This window comes from Pristiophorus japonicus, chromosome 10, assembly GCF_044704955.1.
Source record: "Pristiophorus japonicus isolate sPriJap1 chromosome 10, sPriJap1.hap1, whole genome shotgun sequence".
Taxonomy (NCBI): domain Eukaryota; kingdom Metazoa; phylum Chordata; class Chondrichthyes; family Pristiophoridae; genus Pristiophorus; species Pristiophorus japonicus.
In genome coordinates, this window is record NC_091986.1 from 47639903 (window position 1) to 47660769 (window position 20867).

At 45.2% G+C, this 20867-nt stretch overlaps 1 protein-coding gene across 1 annotated transcript in view; it reads left to right on the forward strand.

The window, feature by feature from the left end:
* Positions 1-20867, forward strand: part of gramd1c (GRAM domain containing 1c) — a 125970-nt gene that overhangs the window by 87773 nt on the left and 17330 nt on the right. Inside the window, exons 10-11 of the mRNA XM_070891420.1 lie at positions 9153-9231; positions 11461-11580. Coding sequence (XP_070747521.1) covers positions 9153-9231; positions 11461-11580 — 199 coding nt within the window. The remainder of the gene's footprint in view (positions 1-9152; positions 9232-11460; positions 11581-20867) is intronic.

Here is a 20867-nt window from a genome sequence, read left to right on the forward strand (position 1 = left end):
CTGCATCCCAGAGTACTTAAGGAAGTGTCCCTAGAAAGAGTAGATGCATTGGTGGTCATTTTCCAACATTCCATGGACTCTGGATCAGTTCCTATGGATTGGAGGGTAGCTAATGTAACCCCATTTTTTAAAAAAGGAGGAAGAGAGAAAACAGGGAATTATAGACCGGTTAGCCTGACATCGGTAGTGGGGTAAATGCTGGAATCAATTATTAAATATGTAATAGCAACGCATTTGGAAAGCAGTGACAGAATCGGTCCAAGTCAGCATGGATTTAGGAAAGGGAAATCAGGCTTGACAAATCTTCTAGAATTGTTTGAGGATGTAACTAATAGAGTGGATAAGGGAGAACCAGTGGATGTGGTGTATTTGGACTTTCAAAAGGCTTTTGACAAGGTCCCACACAAGAGATTAGTTTGCAAAATTAAGGCACATGGGATTGGTGATAATGTATTGACGTGGTTAGAGAACTGGTTGGCAGGCAGGAAGCAAAGTGTGGGAATAAACGGGTCCTTTTCTGAATGGCAGTGACTAGTGGGGTGCCGCAGGGCTCAGTGCTGGGACCCCAGCTATTTACAATATACATTGATGATTTGGACGAAGGAATTGAATGTAATATCTCCAAGTTTTCAGATGACAATAAGCTGGGTGGCAGTATGAGCTGTGAGGAGGATGCTAAGAGGTTGCAGGATGACTTGGACAGATTAGGTGAGTGGGCAAATGCATGGCAGATGCAGTATAATGTGGATAAGTGGGAGGTTATCCACTTTGGTGGCAAAAACAGGAAGGCAGATTATTATCTGAATGGTCCAGATGAGTAAAAGGGGAGGTGCAACGAGACCTGGGTGCCATGGTACATCAGTCATTGAAAGTAGGCATGCAGGTACAGCAGGCAATTAAAAAAGCAAATGGCATGTTGGCCTTCATAGCGAGAGGATTTGAGTATAGGAACAAGGAGGTCTTGCTGCAGTTGTACAGGGCGTTGGTGAGACCACAGTTTGAGTATTGTGTGCAGTTTTGGTCTCCTAATCTGAGGAAGGACATTCTTGCTATTGAGGGAGTGCAGCGAAGGTTCACCAGACTGATTCCCGGGATGGCAGGACTGACATATGAAGAAAGACTGGATCGACTAGGCTTATATTCACTTGAATTTAGAAAAATGAGAGGGGATCTCATAGAAACATATAAAATTCTGATGGGATTGAACAGGTTAGATGCAGGAAGAATGTTCCCGATGTTGGGGAAGTCCAGAACCAGGGGTCACAGTCTAAGGATAAGGGGTAAACCATATAGGACTGTTAGATCTCTTAATTTCCAATGAAATACGAACTCCGGTTGTAATTTTAATGTCACTTTATTTCTGGCAGCTGTAAGAAGCTCTTGGCTTTAAGCCACAGGTCTTTGTCCTTCTGAGACCACATGGTCAAAATGGCTGTACTTATACCTGGATCAATTTACAGAAAAGAACTCGCCTTCTTTGACCTTATTGGCTCAATTAATAGTCTTTTAACCTTTTAATTGGCTTGCTACCCAAAGGTCCTAAAATGTCAAGTTGATTGATGACTTAATGCAACATGCTCCCACTCATGTAGCATCTCTGACTTGTCTGTGAATTTTCACAGCCTGTCTAAATGCAGCCTGTTTGAATTCTCTATCAATCCCCCCTTTGATTCTTTCACAAACTGAATCATAAAACATCAGGTGTCACTGGTTAAACATTCTACAAAATAATTTCATACATGTCCTTCTAACATTTGTTGATGTGTTTCGCCACATGTCCGGACTAGTAGCTTCCACACAAATTTACACCAACCCGAGTTCCATTGTGGCCACAATGGAAGTCTGGTTTTAGTCGGTTAATTAACCTTATTCCAATTTAATCCAAATCAATATCTTAATTCAACCAGTAAACAACCTTCCCTTAAGCATAACATACCCCTGTACCACGTACAGACGGTCTGCTGGGACCTGCAAGGTGTCTCACCTGTGGGACAGCAGCTACAGCCGCCTGGTCGCAACAACATTTAATCAACATAAACAAACAATATAAAAGTAAAATAATTACAACAAATAGAATTAAACCTTCCACCAATGAAGTTCCTATTGAACCTAGCCATTCAGTGGCTCTGCTCCACAAAGTGAATGATGGGGGTTGCTTAAGTTTTTCTACCTCCTTTTGGATATGCTCCGCTAAGTGGGTAATTTCTTTGGAGCTATCTGGGATATACGTGCAACACTCAGTTCCGAGTAGGGTGCAAGTACCTCCCTTTTCAGCCAGGATGTAATCAAGGGCCAGTCTATTCTGTAGGGCCACTGTGTGGATTGCTACCATTTCTGCATTGATTTTAACTAGGGCCTCTGAGGTATCATTGGCTACCCGTTCCACAACGGATGCCATGTTAATGGATTCCCTTGCCAGTCTGGCGGTCACATACCTGGGGATCAGAATGGCAAAGAACCTCTCTGTTTCTGTGATAGCTCTCTTAGGACGGTGTAAATGTTCCGACAGTGACTTTATATGATACATATAAGGCACAATGTAGGCTAAATAGCAGGATCCCGTCCAATTCTGGGGCAACCAAGGGTAGGCCTTGTGGCCATAGGTGCCATTATATGCAATGAAGGTTAGCTGTTTCTTTGTCAGCAACACTCCGGGGCCTGTCCAGGCTTTTCCATCTGTTTTATTCAGAATCCCCGTTACGTAAAAAATTCCCACATCGACCCAGTTTGGACGGTTCCGTGGCTTGATTATATTATAATTCTGGGAGCAGTTACTATACCCCATATTTTGGCCTCCTTTGATGTTTCTAATCAGACAGACCAATTCCCCCGGTCTTCCTATTCCCGTTGTATTAGTGATCACAAAAAATGGGGGCCGTTTGGAATTATTGTAGCACGGTTGGTATCCCCCTTCAAAGGTAGTCAGATTGTAACATGCTGACTTCCATTTATATGCCCAGTTTTCCGTATCCTGAAACGCATTGCCTGTTTTGTTTTGATTAATTATCCACTCAGCCATTTCCGAGATATTCAAGGGAACTGGCCTCAAGGGAATCCCTCCCTTTGAGTGAATAGGAATATGCGCACACACCCAACAACTAGAAATGTTACCTTGTTTGGCATAAATGTATGACATATATAAAAAGGTATTTACATGTAATTCCCTTGCTACCCTACTATTTCCCTTTGGTGTAGAGGGTCGGCTAGTAAGAAGTAGGCCTATGCCTAGAATACCTACAATCAATAATACAATAAATTTATACATTTTCGCAAAATGTAATTGTCCTTAATAGATTTCAGCTTCAGTTACGGGTGCTCGTTTAACGTGTGAAGCATGGATCCAGGCTTTCTTTCCTTGGACTTTAACAGCTGCCTGGGTGGTCAATAACACTTGATAAGGTCCCTCCCACTTGGCACCCAAAGGTTCTTTATGCAACTTTTTCACATACACCCAGACTCCCGGGATGATGTCATGTCCTCCTTCGGGTGGATTACCCCAGCTGCCGATATCTGTTGGGAAACAGAACTAATAGCATTGGTTAAGTTCTAACAGTATGATAACAAAGTGTCACTCATTAAGTGAACATCAGCTTTCCGTAAATCGATAGTTCCTGGCAGCGACATGGGTCTTCCTGTTATAATTTCAAATGGGCTTAGACCTGTAGTTCTGTTCGGGGTTGCCCTAATGCTACATAGCACTATTGGTAGTGCCTGGGGCCATGGTGTTCCTTCTTGGTGATGTTTGGTGATGTTTGTTTCAGAGTTCGATTCATTCGCTCTATTTGTCCTGATGATTGTGGATGATAAGGACAGTGTAAATCCCACGTAATGTTCAGTAACCTACAGACTTCTTGGCAGACAGCACATGTGAAGTGTGTTCCCTGATCTGAGTCAATGCTACTCGGGACTCCCCATCGGGGAATGTAATCTTTACACAAGACCTTTGCAATGTGATTGGCTGTGGCTCTTTTAGTTGGGACAGCTTCTACCCATCTAGAGAATCTGTCGACCATGACAAGAATGTTAGTGTATCGTTGGCATGAAGGAAGAGATATATTATCAACCTGCAGATGCTGGAATGGTCCGACAGGGGCAGGGGGCCTCAGTCGGGGCATTACCGTGATGTGTCCAGAATTATTTTTCTGGCAGACCACACAGCGGTCTGCTACCAGCTGGGCATGTTTTTTAAATCCCCGACCCCACCAGTTTTTCTGGAACTGTGCCGTCATCTGTTGTGAGGCCAAGTGTCCCCACGAGTGGATCTGTTGGACTAAAAAAGGCATAAGCGCTTGTGGCGTGACTGGCTTGTCGGTAACTCTTTGTCTCCAGACACCATCTTCACATAGCTTAATTCCTGCCTCAATCCATGTCCATTTTTCCTCTCTGGCGCACTCGTCTTGCATTGTTTGAAGGTCTCGTGTCAGAGTCCTGAGTGCTTTCAATCTGCACATCTGTGTTGGTTCTTCTGGGGGAACGCCCTGTGAGGCGGCATCTTTAGCTGCCTGGTCGGCTAGGGCATTTCCCTGTGCTTCTGTGGTATTTTCCTTGGTATGGGCCTTACACTTCAGGATGGACACTTCCTGAGATAATTGTATGGCCTCCAGTAAGTCTCGGACGACTTTTCCATTTCGGATAGGTGTACCAGCAGCAGTGAGGAATCCTCTTTTCCGCCATAACATACCAAAGTCGTGAGCGACTCCAAAAGCATAACTCGAATCTGTGTAGACATTAGCTGTCTGTCCTTCTGCTATTCGACATGCTTCTGACAGGGCCCATAACTCGGCCTGTTGTGCTGATGTTCCTGAGGGTAAACATCCTTTTGCCACTACCTCATATAAGGTTGTAACTGCCTATCCTGCTTTTCTGGTACCATTGTCAACAAAGGAGGAACCATCTGTAAAAAGGTCTGGGTTGTGCAGAGGCTCCTCTGCTGCTTAGGCTGCTTCTTCTGTTTCTTTTAAAATCTCCAAGCAGTCATGCTCTTCACATTCTCCCCCCTCTTGCTCCCTCGATTCTGACATCGGGAGCATAGTTGCGGGATTAACCGGGCTGGCCCGGACGATGTGGAGATTAGGAGCTTCCAAAACTGCTGTCCAGCGGGTCCATCTAGCTGCCGTCACCTGAGATATTCTATTCATAGACAGCAAAGCATGTACGGTGTGGGGACACTTGACAATCAGCTTTTGGTCGAGGACTAGACCCGCAGTGATCATTACCGCTCGACATGTAGCTTCCATGGCCCTTAGGCAACTTCCCCATCCGAGGGCTACCGCATCCAGTTTTGCCGAAGAATAGCCAATAGGTCTTTGCCGATCCCCATGTTCTTGTGTCAGTGTAGCTGTCATATATCCTTCTTTCTCATGGACAAACAGGGTAAATAGCTTACCACTGTCGGGGATTCCCAGAGCCGGTGCCGAACACAAAGCCTTTTTCAAACTCAGGAAGGCCTCTTGCTGTTCCTTAGTGAGGGTGATGGCTTCTTTAGAGGCACGTTTCCCCTTTAAAATATCATTCAATGGCTGAGAAAGCTGTGTGAAGGAGTCAATCCAATTTCTGTTAAAGTTACACAATCCCAAAAAAGACCTTAGTTCCTGAATAGTGGTGGGTTTTTTAGCAGCCCGAATGTGGTCCAGCAAAGCTCGTAAATCTTGTTCACGCTGGTCTTCCGTGTTTGAAGCTAGCAGGATATCGTCTACATATTGGATGACTGTGGATGACAGGGGAGGTAATTCTCGCAGATGGCTTTGTAAAGTCATGTGGAATACCGTAGGGCTGTTGTGGAAACCCTGCGGTAACCGGGTCCAAGTATACTGTTGTCCTTGGACCGTGAAAGCAAACTGTCGAACCTCCGGTGCCAGAGGCACCGACCAAAATCCGTTGGCCATATCTATAACCGAGAAATATTTATGGTCCGGTTTGAGGGCATTAAAAATGGTGGAGGGATCTGCGACCAAAGGAGCTTTTTGATTAATACACTGGTTAGCTTTCCTATAATCGACAGTCAAACGCCAAGTCTCATTAGATTTCTGTACAGGCCACACGGGGCTATTAGAGGAGCTATGTGTTTTAATAAGCACCCCTTGTTTCTCCAATTGCTGAATAACCGGTAAGATTCCCGCGATGGCAGTTGGACTGATGGGATACTGTTTAGTGCATGGAGACTTGGTCCCGGTAAATGACGCAGGCTCCATCTGAAGTAGGCCACAATCATTCTTATCTTTAGCCCATATCGGGTGTTCCTTCAATTCTTCTTTCTTCAAAGTTCTAATTGACCATGTCACCCGACCATCCTTGAAATGCAACGATGAATCTATTTGGATTAGAACGTCCATTCTCAAAAGGGGTTGATCTACTGGGCCTATCCAGACCGGCGTGGTTAGTTCATGTGGACCCAGCCCTATAAGTACCGGTGTCCTTTTAATTTCCATTTTATGGCCCCCAACTCCATAGGCTGTACGTGCCCTACCATCCAACGGCAAAAAGTCTCCATATTGTGGGGGTAAGCATGTTAATTCCGCCCCTGTGAGACAGTCCACATCCTTATCGCCCACCCTCACAGTTATATATAGCCCATCTCCCCTCTGTTGTATTAGTGCGAGGAGGGGGGCCAGGGTGGGCTCTAATCGTTTTTTGCTATCCCAAGTAACTCCTTTTGTTGTTGATTTGTCAGTCGCTTAAATGCTTCTATGAGGTCGTTATCTTGTGACAAGCCTGGTTTGTTGGCTGAATTGTATCCCTGGCTGCGTCCTCTTCCCCAGCCATGACCTTTCTGTTTTGCCCTGCACGTCTTGGCCCAGTGACCTTCTTTCCCACAATAATGACATTTTCCGGGTAATTTTCCTAATAACTGTTTATTGGAATCCTGGGATTTCCATCCCATAGCCTGTACATCTCAGACTTTAGCTCCCATATCCCGATCTAATTGGTTACATCGATCCACCAATGCTGCAAAGGTAGTTCCTCTACCTTCCCAGTCCGGTAACACTACCTTAAGCATTTTGGACAGTTCTGGCTTTAGACCTGCCACGAAAGCTGCTTTCAGGGGTCCAAACACTTGTTCATCCATTTCCTCATCCGTATTATTCATACCCGAATGTTCTAGCCACGTGCATCTAAACCGCTCGTCATACTCCAGGACCTCCTCTGTTCCTTTCTGTTGGCAGGCTGCAATTTTTCCCCAGTCTGTCTTAGCTGGACTGAAGGCTTGCAGCCAGTGTTTAATCGCCTCCCATCCTGCGTCTAATTCTTGCTCATCCTGTCCCAAAGCTTCATCTACCTTGTCGTGCAATTTTCTTCCCTGTGTTTTTGGCACCATTATGGTCAAAATTTGCACTCCGTCCCAGGGATGAAGTTGATATATATTTCTTAAGCGGTCCAATTGGTCCCACGTTTTTACTCCCCCTTTCTTTGGATTGGGCAATTCCTTGGACCATTTATCAATTTTCTCTGGGTCTGCCGGATCATGAACTAAGTATTTTTCATACAGCCTTTTCTTCGTTTTTTTGGTTCTGCCCTCATCCGCAGTCTCTTCTGATTTGACTACAACTCGTCTTTTTTTAAACGAGGCAAAGCGCACCCCTAATTCGTCATCCTCCGACACTGTATTGTCGGAGGATTCAGAATCCGTATATATTCCTCGGTCGTGTCTTCGGGTTTGCGCTTTTAATTTATCCAAACGTGGGTACCCTGGGAATTGACCGATACATTTTCCTTTTCCTATTACTGTCTCTTGACCTAATGATTTTGTCCATTCTTTAATTTCACCTTTAAGATCTTTAACTTTCGCTTCCGACTTTTCAAGTTCAAGTCTTTTCTGTCGCAGCTGTGCACAAACTGCTTGCAATTGATCCTTTGTACTGGTCAGTTCTCGATCATGTTGGGAATGCATTATAATTTCATTCCGCTTTCGAATCTGTCCCATAACTGCTCGGGACCATCTAGTTCGCTCTTTATTTTTCATACGGGTTGTTTTTCCCCAGGCCCTTTTAATCTCGTCCAAGGACCATTGTCCTTTGGAGGTTCCGTACTTTTGTTCGATCTTAATACAGGTTTTAGATAAATTGAATTGTTGCTCTATGTATTCTTTCAACTGTTCAAGAATTTTATCTATTGAAACTTCAGGTGGTGCCTGCCCACCTTTAACAGTTGTAGGCAATTCTTTGCTCTTATCTCCTGCTGCCATAATACTGATTTCTTTACTGGGGTCTCGCGTTGTAGGCTTTCTAGCCGATCAATAGGTCGGTGATTAATTAACTAACACACCGCCGAAGTTTAGACGTCTATGCGACTTCGAGCCGACACCCAACCGGAGGGTTCGCAAACCGGAGGCTTTCGGAATCACATAGAAGGAGAGGCGAATTTAGACTTTTGACCGAGGACTTTTATAAAGAGGAGTCCTTACCTCAGTACGTAGGTCCGATGTCCAAAATTCAGTTTCTTTCCTCAGCGATCGTGTTCATGACGCCAAAATTGTTAGATCTCTTAATTTCCAATGAAATACGAACTCCGGTTGTAGTTTTAATGTCACTTTATTTCTGGCAGCTGTAAGAAGCTCTTGGCTTTAAGCCAGCTCTTTGTCCTTCTGAGACCACATGGTCAAAATGGCTGTACTTATACCTGGATCAATTTACAGAAAAGAACTCGCCTTCTTTGACCTTATTGGCTCAATTAATAGTCTTTTAACCTTTTAATTGGCTCGCTACCCAAAGGTCCTAAAATGTCAAGTTGATTGATGACTTAATGCAACATGCTCCCACTCACGTAGCATCTCTGACTTGTTGTCTGTGAATTTTCACAGCCTGTCTAAATGCAGCCTGTTTGAATTCTCTATCAAGGACCGAGATGAGGAGAAGCTTTTTCACCCAGAGAATTGTGAACCTATGGAATTCTCTACCAGAGAAATTTGATGAGTCCAGTTTGTTGGATATATTCAAAAGGGAGTTAGATATGGTCCTTACGGCTAAAGGGATCAGGAGGTATGGAGAGAAGACAGGAGTGGGGTACTGAAGTTGCATGATCAGCCATGATCATATTGAATGGTGGTGCAGGCTCGAAGGGCCAAAATGCCTACTCCTGCACCTATTTTCTATGTTTCTATGTTTCTAAATGTTGGTATCATTTCACACGTGCTATTTTTGTTATTTTTATTGCAGATGGAGGAAATAATTTGGAAAATAAACCAATAATGCAGAATTGGAACCTTTTAAAGCTCGTGTTGACCATGAGCGCTATGTAAGTACGTTTGAATGGTTTTCCAAAAACATTTTTGCCGGAACATCATGTTACCAGCTAAAGACTTCAGATCTAATAGAGTTACTATCAGGGCATCCCTCCAAAGATTGTGAGGCAGGTATAAAATAGTCAGCAGATCTTAGACACATTAGGGTCGATTTTACAAAATGATGCTCCCGGTGGCAAGCCTCGCCCTTAAGTGAGTATGTATCGGGAATTCAGGCACATGTTTCCCATTTTTCATCTATCGTAATGAAATTTTTAGGCACTGTTGTGATGCTCCAGCATAACCCAATAGCCTGCTAATGCTACCGTTGAGACTTGCATATGAATAATGACTACTTAGAGAAGACACAGAGCGCAATCGTTGCCTATGGAACCAGTGTAGATACTCTCATAAACTTACCTTATTTCACAGGTTTTTAAATGTATAAATTATTGATAACATTTTATTTTTCTGTTTTTTAAAAATCTTACGCTGATAAAAGCAGGCCTGCTTTTACCAGACCTAAGAATTTCATGGGCATTTGCTGGGCAGAAGTTGGGCAAATAGCCCAACACTGTACCCACGGAGGCCCTTTTCCTGGGAATTCATTGGCTGTGTCATCGCAAGTTCCGGGTTTAAGTGCATGTGTAGCGCATGCCTAAACCTGGAACCTGCGCGGCCCCTATGGGCGAGTGCTCACCTCTTATGCGCCCTTAGAAACCGCAAATTACGGCCTATTGTGTTCAACATAACTGGATTACCATTCCATAGTTGCATGTTGGTTTGTGATAAAGCCTGACCCAATGTGAAAGTGCAAATAAGAGAAAATGCTTTCTTTTTGTGCCGTCATGAGTTGCATACTACAGGTTGAGTGTCCGAAATCCGGAGATCCGAAATTCGGAATGTTTCGGAATCCGGACACCGGGCCGATCCGTGGCGGGGCCATCCGGAATCTGGAAAATGCTTCGGAATCCGGACATCCTGCCACTCCGCTGCGAGCCAGGCCCAGGGAAATTCCAAAAAACAAACTCACAAACACTCAAGAATCAAAAAACAAAAACTCCAACCCACCTCTTCTTCCATGTCTTCACACTCAGGCACCTGCTACTCCTGGGTCTGCAATGGCCTCGCTCCTGAGGTTTCCGGATTTCAGATGCTCTACCTGTATTTGTTTTCAGGATTCAGCAGAGCTGTTTGGTTTGAACCATTAAAAGTATCAATCCAGGTTAACAAGGCCAAAACAAATCCAAACAAAGCACTGGGGTTCATTTCTAAAGGAATAAAATTGAAAAGCAGGGAATTTATGTTAAGCTTGTATAACAGTTCACAGTTCTGGTTTCCATATTATAAAAATGATATAGAGGCACTGTAGAAGATGCAAAAAAACTTTACAAAGATGATACCAGAACTGGGAGGTTATAACTATCAGGAAGTACTGAATAGGCTGGATCTCTTTTCTCTAGAAAACAGAAGGCTCTGAGGGGTGGCCTAATAGAGGTCTTTAAAATTATGAAGGGTAGTGTAGATGTAGAGAAGATGTTTCCACTTGTGGGAGAGTTCAAAACTAAGGGCAATAAATTTAAGTCACTAATAAATCCAATAGGGAATTCAGGGAAACTTCTTTACCCAGAGAGTGATGAGAATGTGGAACTCACTACCACAGGGAGTGGTTGAGGCGAATATCATAGATGCATTTAAGGGGAAGCTAGATAAACACATGAGGGAGAAAGGAATAGAAGGGTATGCTGAGATGAAGTAGGGTGGGAGGAGCTTATGTGGAGCATAATCACAAACATGAACCAGTTGAGCCGAATGGCCTGTTTCTATGCTGTAGATTCTATGTAGGCATCTATGAAAGGGAAGCTGTGTCTGGCTACGTGACGTCAATGTCCCAATCAATCTAAAGGGATTTTGTCTATGGTGGTTCTTCCGATTGCCATCTGAACATACGTGTGTAATGTATCGTAAATGTTTGTTTCATTCAAAACTGAAGACTTTTCAAAACTGATAATCGTATTTTTCATCGCTCATTTGGAGTATTATACAAATGGAAGGGAGTTGCATTAATTATATTTTGAGTTAATTATCTATGAGCAGAAATATTAAGTATTTTTGTAAATAAAATTAAAAGAATGTTTTTTTTCCAAAAAGTACAGTCCATTTATTTTCTTTCCAAAAATAGCTGGTGCTCTGGAACCCAGCCTGTGGAGCCATACAACTAACTCAATTCTTTTATATTTCAGTCTCTTTATCCTAGCCTTGATGAATTTAGGCCTGTTTTTTAAACTTTTGAACATGGAAGATATGGCCCAAAAGGTCCACTTATCGAACAGAATAAGGACATCTGAAAAACTGGACCTTCGGTAAGTAGTGCTCCAGACAGTCAGAAGTGATGTACAAAACAGAAATATATTTGAAGGTGTTATACCCCAATATCTATCGATTTTTAACTCGTGAATAAGAGTCAGATGGATACACTTTTAATCACAGAATGATACAGAACAGAAGGAGACCATTTGGCCTCAGTGAGGATGTCATTGTCATACACAGTGAATCCTCATTTCCCTACGCCGACCCCTTTACGCCTCTCGGGGGAAATTGGGATGCGAGGTCGCCGTGGGGCAAATGCCACCGACAGTTTCTTGGTGCGAGAAGCTGTAGTGGCTGGGCACCCCGGCCGCTCTGAAAGGAGGGAAGGTGTTAGCGCGGCGGCCGCCATCTTTTTTGTGTCAGCCGACTTTTCAGTCAGTCCGACAATGGTGCGGCTGAACCGCCAACATACAGAGCGTCATGCCCTCTTGGGTGCCAGGCTGCTGGCCCGGCTGACACCCTCCCTGATTGCCCAGTGGGTGCCACTAAAGAGACTGCAGAGTTTGCGGTGGCCCTCCCCTTTAAAAGGAGGGGAGGGACGTTCTAAGGCACCAGCATAACGCAGCACATCTGCGGCACTGATGTCCTGAGCGCGACGCTGATGTCTTGAGCATTGTGCCGCATGAACGCTGGGGGAATGCTCTGTTACTGCAGGCAACATTTTTTTAAATCAAAGAGCCCAACTCTGTGGCGGAGCCAGTGCTTCCTGCACCGGTGCAATAAAAATGAGTGAAATGACCGCCCCAAACCCAGCACGGGGCAATTTCAGCCCCAAGGAGTTTTCCGAAATCTGGAAAAGAAGTCAGTCAGAAAGTGAAAACTCCCTGATTAAGTTTAGTGCCAACTGGTTTCAGAGAAACTGTTGATAGGAAAGTGTATTTAGCCCATTGACGGTGATAATGTGGCATGGATCAGTATTTTCTATGTTAACAGGAGTATTATGAAATAGATTAAAGTACAGAGTAAATGTTTCTCTGTTCACATATAAAAAAAAAGAACTTGCATTTATATAGCATCTATCGCAAGCTCAGGATGCCCCAATCTGCTTTACTGCCAATGAAGTACTTCTGAAATGTAGTCACTGGTGTAATGTAAGAAAAGCGGCAGCCAATTTGTGCACAGCGAGGTTCCACAAACAGCAATGAGATAATGACCAGAATAATCTGTTTGTTTTAGTGATGTGGGTTGAAAGATAAATATTGGCCCAGGACACCGGAGAGAACTCCCCTGTGCTTCTTTGAATAATGTTATGGGATCTTTTACGAACAGAAGGGGCCTCAGTTTAAAATCTCATCCGAAAGACAGCACCTCTGACAATGCAACACTCCCTCAGCACTGCACTGAAAAGTCAGCCTAGATTATGGGCTCAAGTCCCTGGGATGGGGCACAGGAACACAGGACCTTCTGACTCAGGCGAGAGTGCTACCCACTGAGCCACAGCTGACACTTGTAAAATAAATCTGCCTTCTAATCTATAATTCACCTCACATCACTAAAGAGTTCATCAGACACCCTTCTGGAAAATAGAAGAAAAGCATGTGGGCATATGCCAGATTGCATCATCCAGTTTACATAACAAGGGGGGTTTCATAGATAAGATCTCCGTGTCATGCTATCGATGACGAGACATGGGGAAGTAAGGTAAACTCCTGGTCATAGAGTACTCAGGGTGTGCTTACAGGAGAGACCAGTCACTATCAAAAGGATATCAAATGGAAAATAAAGGCATACAATGTGGCCAAGACTAGTGGGAGGCCAGAGGATTGGGAAATTCTTAAAAGCCAGCAGAGAACGATTAAAAAAAATTATTAAGAGAGGGAAGATAGATTATGAAAGTAAACTAGCATGAAATATAAAAACAGATAGTAAGAGTTTCAACAGGTACATAAAAAGCAAAAGAGTGGCTAAAGTAAATGTTGGTCCCCTGGAGGATGAGACTGGGGAATTAATAATGGAGAACAGGGAAATGGCAGAGACTTGAACAAATATTTTGTATCGATCTTCACGGTAGAAGACACTAAAAACATCCCAATAGTGGATAATCAAGGGACTATAGGGAGGGAGGAACCAAATACAATCACTATCACTAATGAAGTAGTACTAGGTAAAATAATGAGACTAAAGGCGGACAAGTCCCCTGGACCTGATGCCTTACATCCTAGGGTCTTAAGAGAAGTGGCTACAGAGATAGTGGATGCATTGGTTGTAATCTATCAAAATTCCCTGGATTCTGGGGCGGTCCCAGCAGATTGGAAAACCGCAAATGTAACGCCCCTATTTAAAAAAGGAGGCAGACAGAAAGCAGGAAACTATAGACCAGTTAGCCTAACATCTGCGCACATTCTGAGGCTGAATTCCAGGATGTAATCGATGTATTCACCGAGGCATATGAAAGCATGGGCCTTACACTTAACATCCGTAAGACAAAGGTCCTACACCAGCCTGTCCTCGCTGCATAGTATTGCCCACCAGTCATCAAGATTCACGGTGCGGCCCTGGACAACATGGACCACTTCCAATATCTCGGGAGCCTTTTATCAACAAATGCAGACATTGATGCGAAAATTCAACATCGTCTCCAGTACGCCAGTGCAGCCTTTGGCTGCCTGCGGAAAAGAGTGTTCGAAGACCAGGCCCTCAAATCTACCACCAAGCTCATGGTCTACAGGGATGTAGTAATATCCGCCCTCTTGTATGGATCAGAGGCAAGGACAATGTGCAGAAGACACCTCAAGTCGCTGGAGATATATCACCAACGATGTCTCCGCAAGATCCTGCAAATCTCCTGGGAGGACAGATGCGCCAACATCAGTGTCCTCGCCCAAGCTAACATCCAACAGTCTATTGATTATGGATCAGTTCCTATGGACTGGAGGGTAGCTAATGTAACACCACTTTTTTAAAAAGGAGGGAGAGAGAAAGCGGGTAATTATAGACCAGTTAACCTGATATCAGTAGTGGGGAAAATGTTGGAATCAATCATTAAGGATGAAATAGCAGCGCATTTGGAAAGCAGTGACAGGATTGAACCAAGTCAGCATGGGTTTATGAAAGGGAAATCATGCTTGACGAATCTTCTGGAATTTTTTGAGGATGTAACTAGCAGAGTGGACAAGGGAGAACCAGTGGATGTGGTGTATTTGGATTTTCAAAAGGCTTTTGACAAGGTCCCGCACAAGAGATTGGTGTGCAAAATCAAAGCACATGGAATTGGGGGTAATGTACTGACATGGATAGAGAACTGGTTGGCAGACAGGAAGCAGAGAGTCGGGATAAACGGGTCCTTTTCAGAATGGCAGGCAGTGACTAGTGGAGTGCCGCAGGGCTCAGTGCTGGGACCCCAGCTCTTTACAATATACATTAACGATTTAGATGAAGGAATTGAGTGTAACATCTCCAAGTTTGCGGATGACACTAAACTAGGTGGTGGTGTGAGCTGTGAGGGGGACACTAAGAGGCTGCAGGGTGACTTGGACAGGTTAGGTCAGTGGGCAAAAGCATGGCAGATGCAGTATAATGTGGATAAATGTGAGGTTATCCACTTTGGTGGCAAAAACACAAAGACAGAATATTATCTGAATGGCGGCAGATTAGGAAAAGGAGAGGTGCAATGAGACCTGGGTGTCATGGTACATCAGTCATTGAACGTTGGCATGCAGGTACAGCAGGTGGTGAAGCAGGAAAATGGTATGTTGGCCTTCATAGCTAGGGGATTTGAGTATAGGAGCAGGGAGGTCTTACTGCAGTTGTACAGGGCCTTAATGAGGCCTCACCTGGAATATTGTGTTAAATTTTGGTCTCCTAATCTGGGGAAGGATGTTCTTGCTATTGAGGGAGTACAGCAAAGGTTCACCAGACTGATTCCAGGGATGGCTAGGCTGTCATATGAGGAGAGACTGGATCAACTGGGCCTTTATTTAGAAGGATAAGAGGGGATCTCATAGAAACGTATAAGATTCTGACGGGACTGGACAGGTTAGATGCGGGAAGAATGTTCCCGATGTTGGGGAAGTCCAGAACCAGGGGACATAGTCTTAGGATAAGGGGTAGGCCATTTAGGACTGAGATGAGGAGAAACTTCTTCACTCAGAGAGTTGTTAACCTATGGAATTCCCTGCCGCAGAGAGTTGTTAATGCCAGTTCATTGGATATATTCAAGAGGGAGTTAGATATGGCCCTTACGGCTAAGGGGATCAAGGGGTATGGAGAGAAAGCAGGAAAGGGGTACTGAAGGAATGATCAGCCATGATCTTATTGAATGGCGATGCAGGCTCGAAGGGCTGAATGGCCTACTCCTGCACCTATTTTCTATGTTCCTATCCCCAGCATTGAAGCACTAACCACACCTGATCAGCTTCGCTGGGCAGGCCACATAGTTTGCATGCCAGACACGAGACTCCCTAAGCAATTGCTCTATTCGGAGTTCCATGACGGCAAATGAGCAAAAGATGGGCAGCGGAAACGTTACAAGGACACCCTCAAAGCCTCCGTGGTAAAGTGTGACATCACCACTGACACCTGGGAGTCCCTGGCCGAAGACCGCCCTAGGTGGAGAAAGTGCATCCGGGAGGGCATTGAGCTCTTCGAATCTCAACGCCGCGAGCGTGAAGAGGTCAGGCGCAGGCAGTGGAAGGAGCGTGTGGTAAATCAGTCCCACCCCCCCCCCCCCCCCTTCCCCCGACAAATGTCTGGCCCACTTGTGACAGCGTCTGTGGCTCTCGGATTGGACTGTTCAGCCACCAAAGGACTCACTTTAGGAGTAGAAGCAAGTCTTCCTCGATTCCAAAGGACTGCCTATGATGACGATGTCTTTGGGAAAATGCGGGAGTCCATTATTAAGGAAGCAGTAGTGGGACATTTGGAAAAACATGATTCAATCAAACAGAGTCAGCATGGTTTTATGAAAGTGAAATTATGTTTGACAAATTTGCTGGAGTTCTTTGAGGATGTAACGAGCAGGATGGATAAGGGGGAACCAGTGGATGTAGCGAATTTGGATTTCCAGAAGGCATTCGATAAGGTACCACATAAGATGTTACTGCACAAGATAAAAGCTCACGGGGTTGGGGGTAATATATTAGCATGGACAGAGGATTGGCTAACTAACAGAAAATAGAGAGTCGGGATTAATGGGTCACTTTTCGATTAATTGACTAGTGGGGTGCCGCAGGGATTGGTGCTGGGTCCTCAACTATTTACAATCTATATTAATGACTTGGATGAAGGGATTGAGTGTAATGTAGCCAAGTTTGCTGATGATACAAAGATGGGTGGGAAAGCAATTTGTGAGGAGGACACAAAAAATCTGCAAAGGGATATAGACAGGCTAAGTGAGTGGGTAAAAATGTTGGCAGATGGCATACAATGTGGCAAAATGTGAAGTTATCCACTTTGGCAGAAATAATAGAAAAGCAAATTATAATTTAATTAAAAAAATTGCAAAGTGCTGCAGTACAGAGAGACCTGGAGGTCCTTGTGCATGAAACACAAAATGTTAGTATGCAGATGCAGCAAGTAATCAGGAAGGCAAATGGAATGTTGGCCTTTATTGGAAGGGGGAAAGAGTATAAAAGCAGAGAAGTCCTGCTACAACTGTACAGGGTATTGGTGAGACGACACCTGGAGTACTGTGTACAGTTTTGGTCTCCGTATTTAAAGAAGGATATACTTGCATTGGAGGATGTTCAGAGGAAGGTTCACTCGGTTGATTCTGGAGATGAGGGGGTTGACTTATGAAGATAGGTTGAGTAGGTTGGGCCTATACATTGGAGTTCATAAGAATGAGAGGTGATCTTAGTGAAACGTAAGAATAGACAAGGTGGATGCAGAGAGGATATTTACACTCATAGGGGAAACTAAAATTAGGGGACTATGGGCTAGAACCTCCACTTTTGTGCTTATTGCCCAAAGATGGGCGTTATTTCTGGCGTGAGTGGTAAAAAAGGGTTTTCAGATCGCCGGCTTCTCGCCCATTCTCAAAACACCTAGTTTACATTTTTGAAAATGGGCGTTACCGTGAGTGATATCAAATGTGAGGTAGCGTTAATTTTTTTTTGACCTTCTGCCATAAAGTGTGGCCATCCTTAGCAATGGCATGGCAATGCTCGATTCCTGCGATTCTGGAGGTCAAGGGTCATCATGACATGCACAGAAGAGGAGGCAGAGAGAGAGGGAGCTCAGAGGGACTGAAGGCTTGTCTGGGTGTGGTGTGGCTGCTTTGGGAGGAAGGAGGGAGACTTTAGAGTTTCACAGCAAGTAGGAAATCAAAAAGTAGCTGTTACCAGCCACATATATGACCGAATTTGCCCCATAATGGAGGGAGAGGAGGTGGCATCATAGCACACTGTGGAGACTGACACTGGAGAGAGCAGTGAGGTGGGAGAGGAGCACATTGGAGGACGCAAAAGAGCCAGGAGGTTCTCGGACGAGGCAAATGCCTCCCTCCTGCAGGAGGTCGAGTCACGCTGGGGTGATTTGACACATGGAGGGCATGGGAAGCCCACCTCAAAGGCCTACCAGAAGATATGGACCGAGATAGCAGAGGTGGTCTCGTCGACGACCAACGAAGTGCGTGAGGGCAACCAATGCCGCAAACGATGGATCAACCTTGTGGGATCCTCAAGAGTAAGTATTACATTGATTTACATGAACGTATGTATTTATATAATTTGATTTTTAATAGTCATGAGTGACTATCAGCAGATGCGAGGTCTTGCACTTTTACCGGGAATGTTTAACTCAAAGCCTGCGGGCATGGTGTATGTTTTTAGGTAAAGAATGATAATAGTCATAATAATCATGATTACATCTGTCGGTTATGTGTTGTATCAGTCTCTGTGACAGTACCTAGCAATGATATCATGCAATGATCTCATGCCATGTCGTCCTGTCACCTTTTACAGAAGAAGCTATCGACGATGAGGTCCGTGCAGAGGTGAACGGGTGGGGGGCCACCAGTCCGCAGCGACATTACAAAGATGGAGGAGCGAGTGCTAGCACTCATGGGGACAGCACCCCCGGACAGCCACAGATGCATCTGCAGACCGTGAAGTGATGCCACGTGAGTAAAGCTTACACCATTGCGTGATGTAAAGTCAATAGATGCCACATCCACTCATATCCAAACAATCATATATGATAGATGATTTTGAAAAGTGCCATGGAAATAATGCTGGCCGAATGAAATCATTGCAATGCACAATGTGTTGATGGTCATGAAATGTGATGTCTGCGATGATTTTAAGAGTAGTGGTGCTTTTGTCGTGCATGTGCTGTGTGTAGCGCTAGACTCACCTTGTCACCCTAGCACCCTCTTCTCTAATAACCTCATTTGTGTCTTGCAGCTCAGCCAGCAGCATGGCCTCAGGCAAGGCCACAGAGGCCGGAAGGTGGGGGCTCGGGGCCGGACTCACCGGACGATCCTACATCTGCTGCTGAGGAGCTCCGATTCTCACCCGTCAATCTGCTGGGTCTGTTCTCCACAGATGAGAGTGTGGACTTCGAGGAACCTGCATAGCCACGCTCCAGAACACATTCCACCCCAAGGCCATTTAGTGGTCCTCCGGTCATTCCCGCCTCCACTCTGGAGGTGCCGGCCCCAAGCACCTCGCCACAGGGCACTAATTTATCCCCAGGACGGCGCTGACCCCGCAGAGGCCACATGGACGTGGCAGGTCTGTTCCACGAGCGCGACATGACAGCGGAGAGATGGTGCAGTTGTCCAGGAGGACTTTGGTGACCAGCTCATCGAAGTTTTGGAGGGCATATCCCGACACCAGGCCACCATGACCGAGTACATTCCGTGCACGGCAGAATCCCTGGATGCGATAGTCAGGAACACTGCTGCCTAAGGCCTCCCAGTGGTCCCTGAGTGCGGCACTCCACCCCTAGGTTCTGCACCACCACTGCGAATGACAGATGAGAGCAAGGACCAAGATCCTGCTTCTGCATCAGAGAATGTTGCCCCCTTGGCACCCCCCGCTCCCGTACCCGTGTAACCAACGCATCTGCCTTCATCACCCCCAATGAGGTACCGCCTGAGGAGCTCCTCGGCCAGGTGCCGTGGGGCGAGGAGGGGAAGGGGTAGAGGTGGGGAGAAGAAGGAGCAGGGGAAGGAAAGTGAGGTGCATGTGTGCAGGTGATGGCTGTGTTATATCTCCATCTGGGTGTATGCAACTTGTTGCAATGTATGGGGGCTGGGGACCACGCTCCTGCTTTGCCTTTGTATTCTGTGTTGCTGGACATGTTGAGCATGTGATTTATGTCAAAGGTGGATAAAGTGGGGTGTGGGTGGGGGTTGGGTGTTATTGGCTGTGATACTTATGATTTCAGACCAAACATAACCCTGTTGCGCATTGTCTCAGATAGCTGGACCATTACACACTGGTGATTCCTTACCACGAAAGGGTTAAATACAACTTAACATAAACTTTAACTGGCACCAAGGTGATGGGCACCATTGATGTCTGAGCTGCACACACACACAGCAGTGTGTCAGCATTGTCACTCATATCAGCACTCTTTCAGTCAAATCTTTCTGATATCAGCTCCTCACGTAAGAGTGGGCTTTAACAAATGTCAACCACACTGCTGGCATTCGTACCGGTTAGTTCCACTTTTTGTGGGCGGTTTATTGGGCGAGCGATATTGTGGGCGATATGTGTTGGAGGTGGTGAAATTGAAGATGGGCGATCTCCATGGCCGCTAGTTTAGGTAAATATGCTCTTTACGACAAAAAATAGTCACCGGGCGTTAGTATTGAATCTCGGCATTAATTCTGTGCGGAAAGTTAACGCTGGGTGATATGGGCCATTTTACTGATTCCGCCCAAAAAAAGTGGGTGGGCAGTGATATTTTTTCTCGGCGTTAAGCCCATTGGGAAAATAACATTTGGCGATAAGTCTCCTAAAAGCCTGTCAGTTTCCATTTTGTGCCAGAATGGGCACGATATGGGCGTTATTCGTCATTTCAGCGGTAAAGTGGGCGTTAAGCATGCAAAAAAAGAGGAGGTTCTAGCCCATAGTCTTAGAATAAAGGGCCTCCCATTTAAAGCTGAGATGAGGAGAAATTTCTTTTATCAGAGGGTTGTAAATCTATGGAATTCTCTGCCCCTTAGAGCTGTGGAGGCTGGGTCATTGAATATATTTAAAGCGGAGATAGACAAATTTTTGAGCGATAAGGGAGTAAAGGGTAATGGGGAGCGGGCAGAGAAGTGGAGCTGAGTCTATGATCAGATCAGCCATGATCTTATTGAATGGCAGAGCAGGCTCGAGGGGCCAGG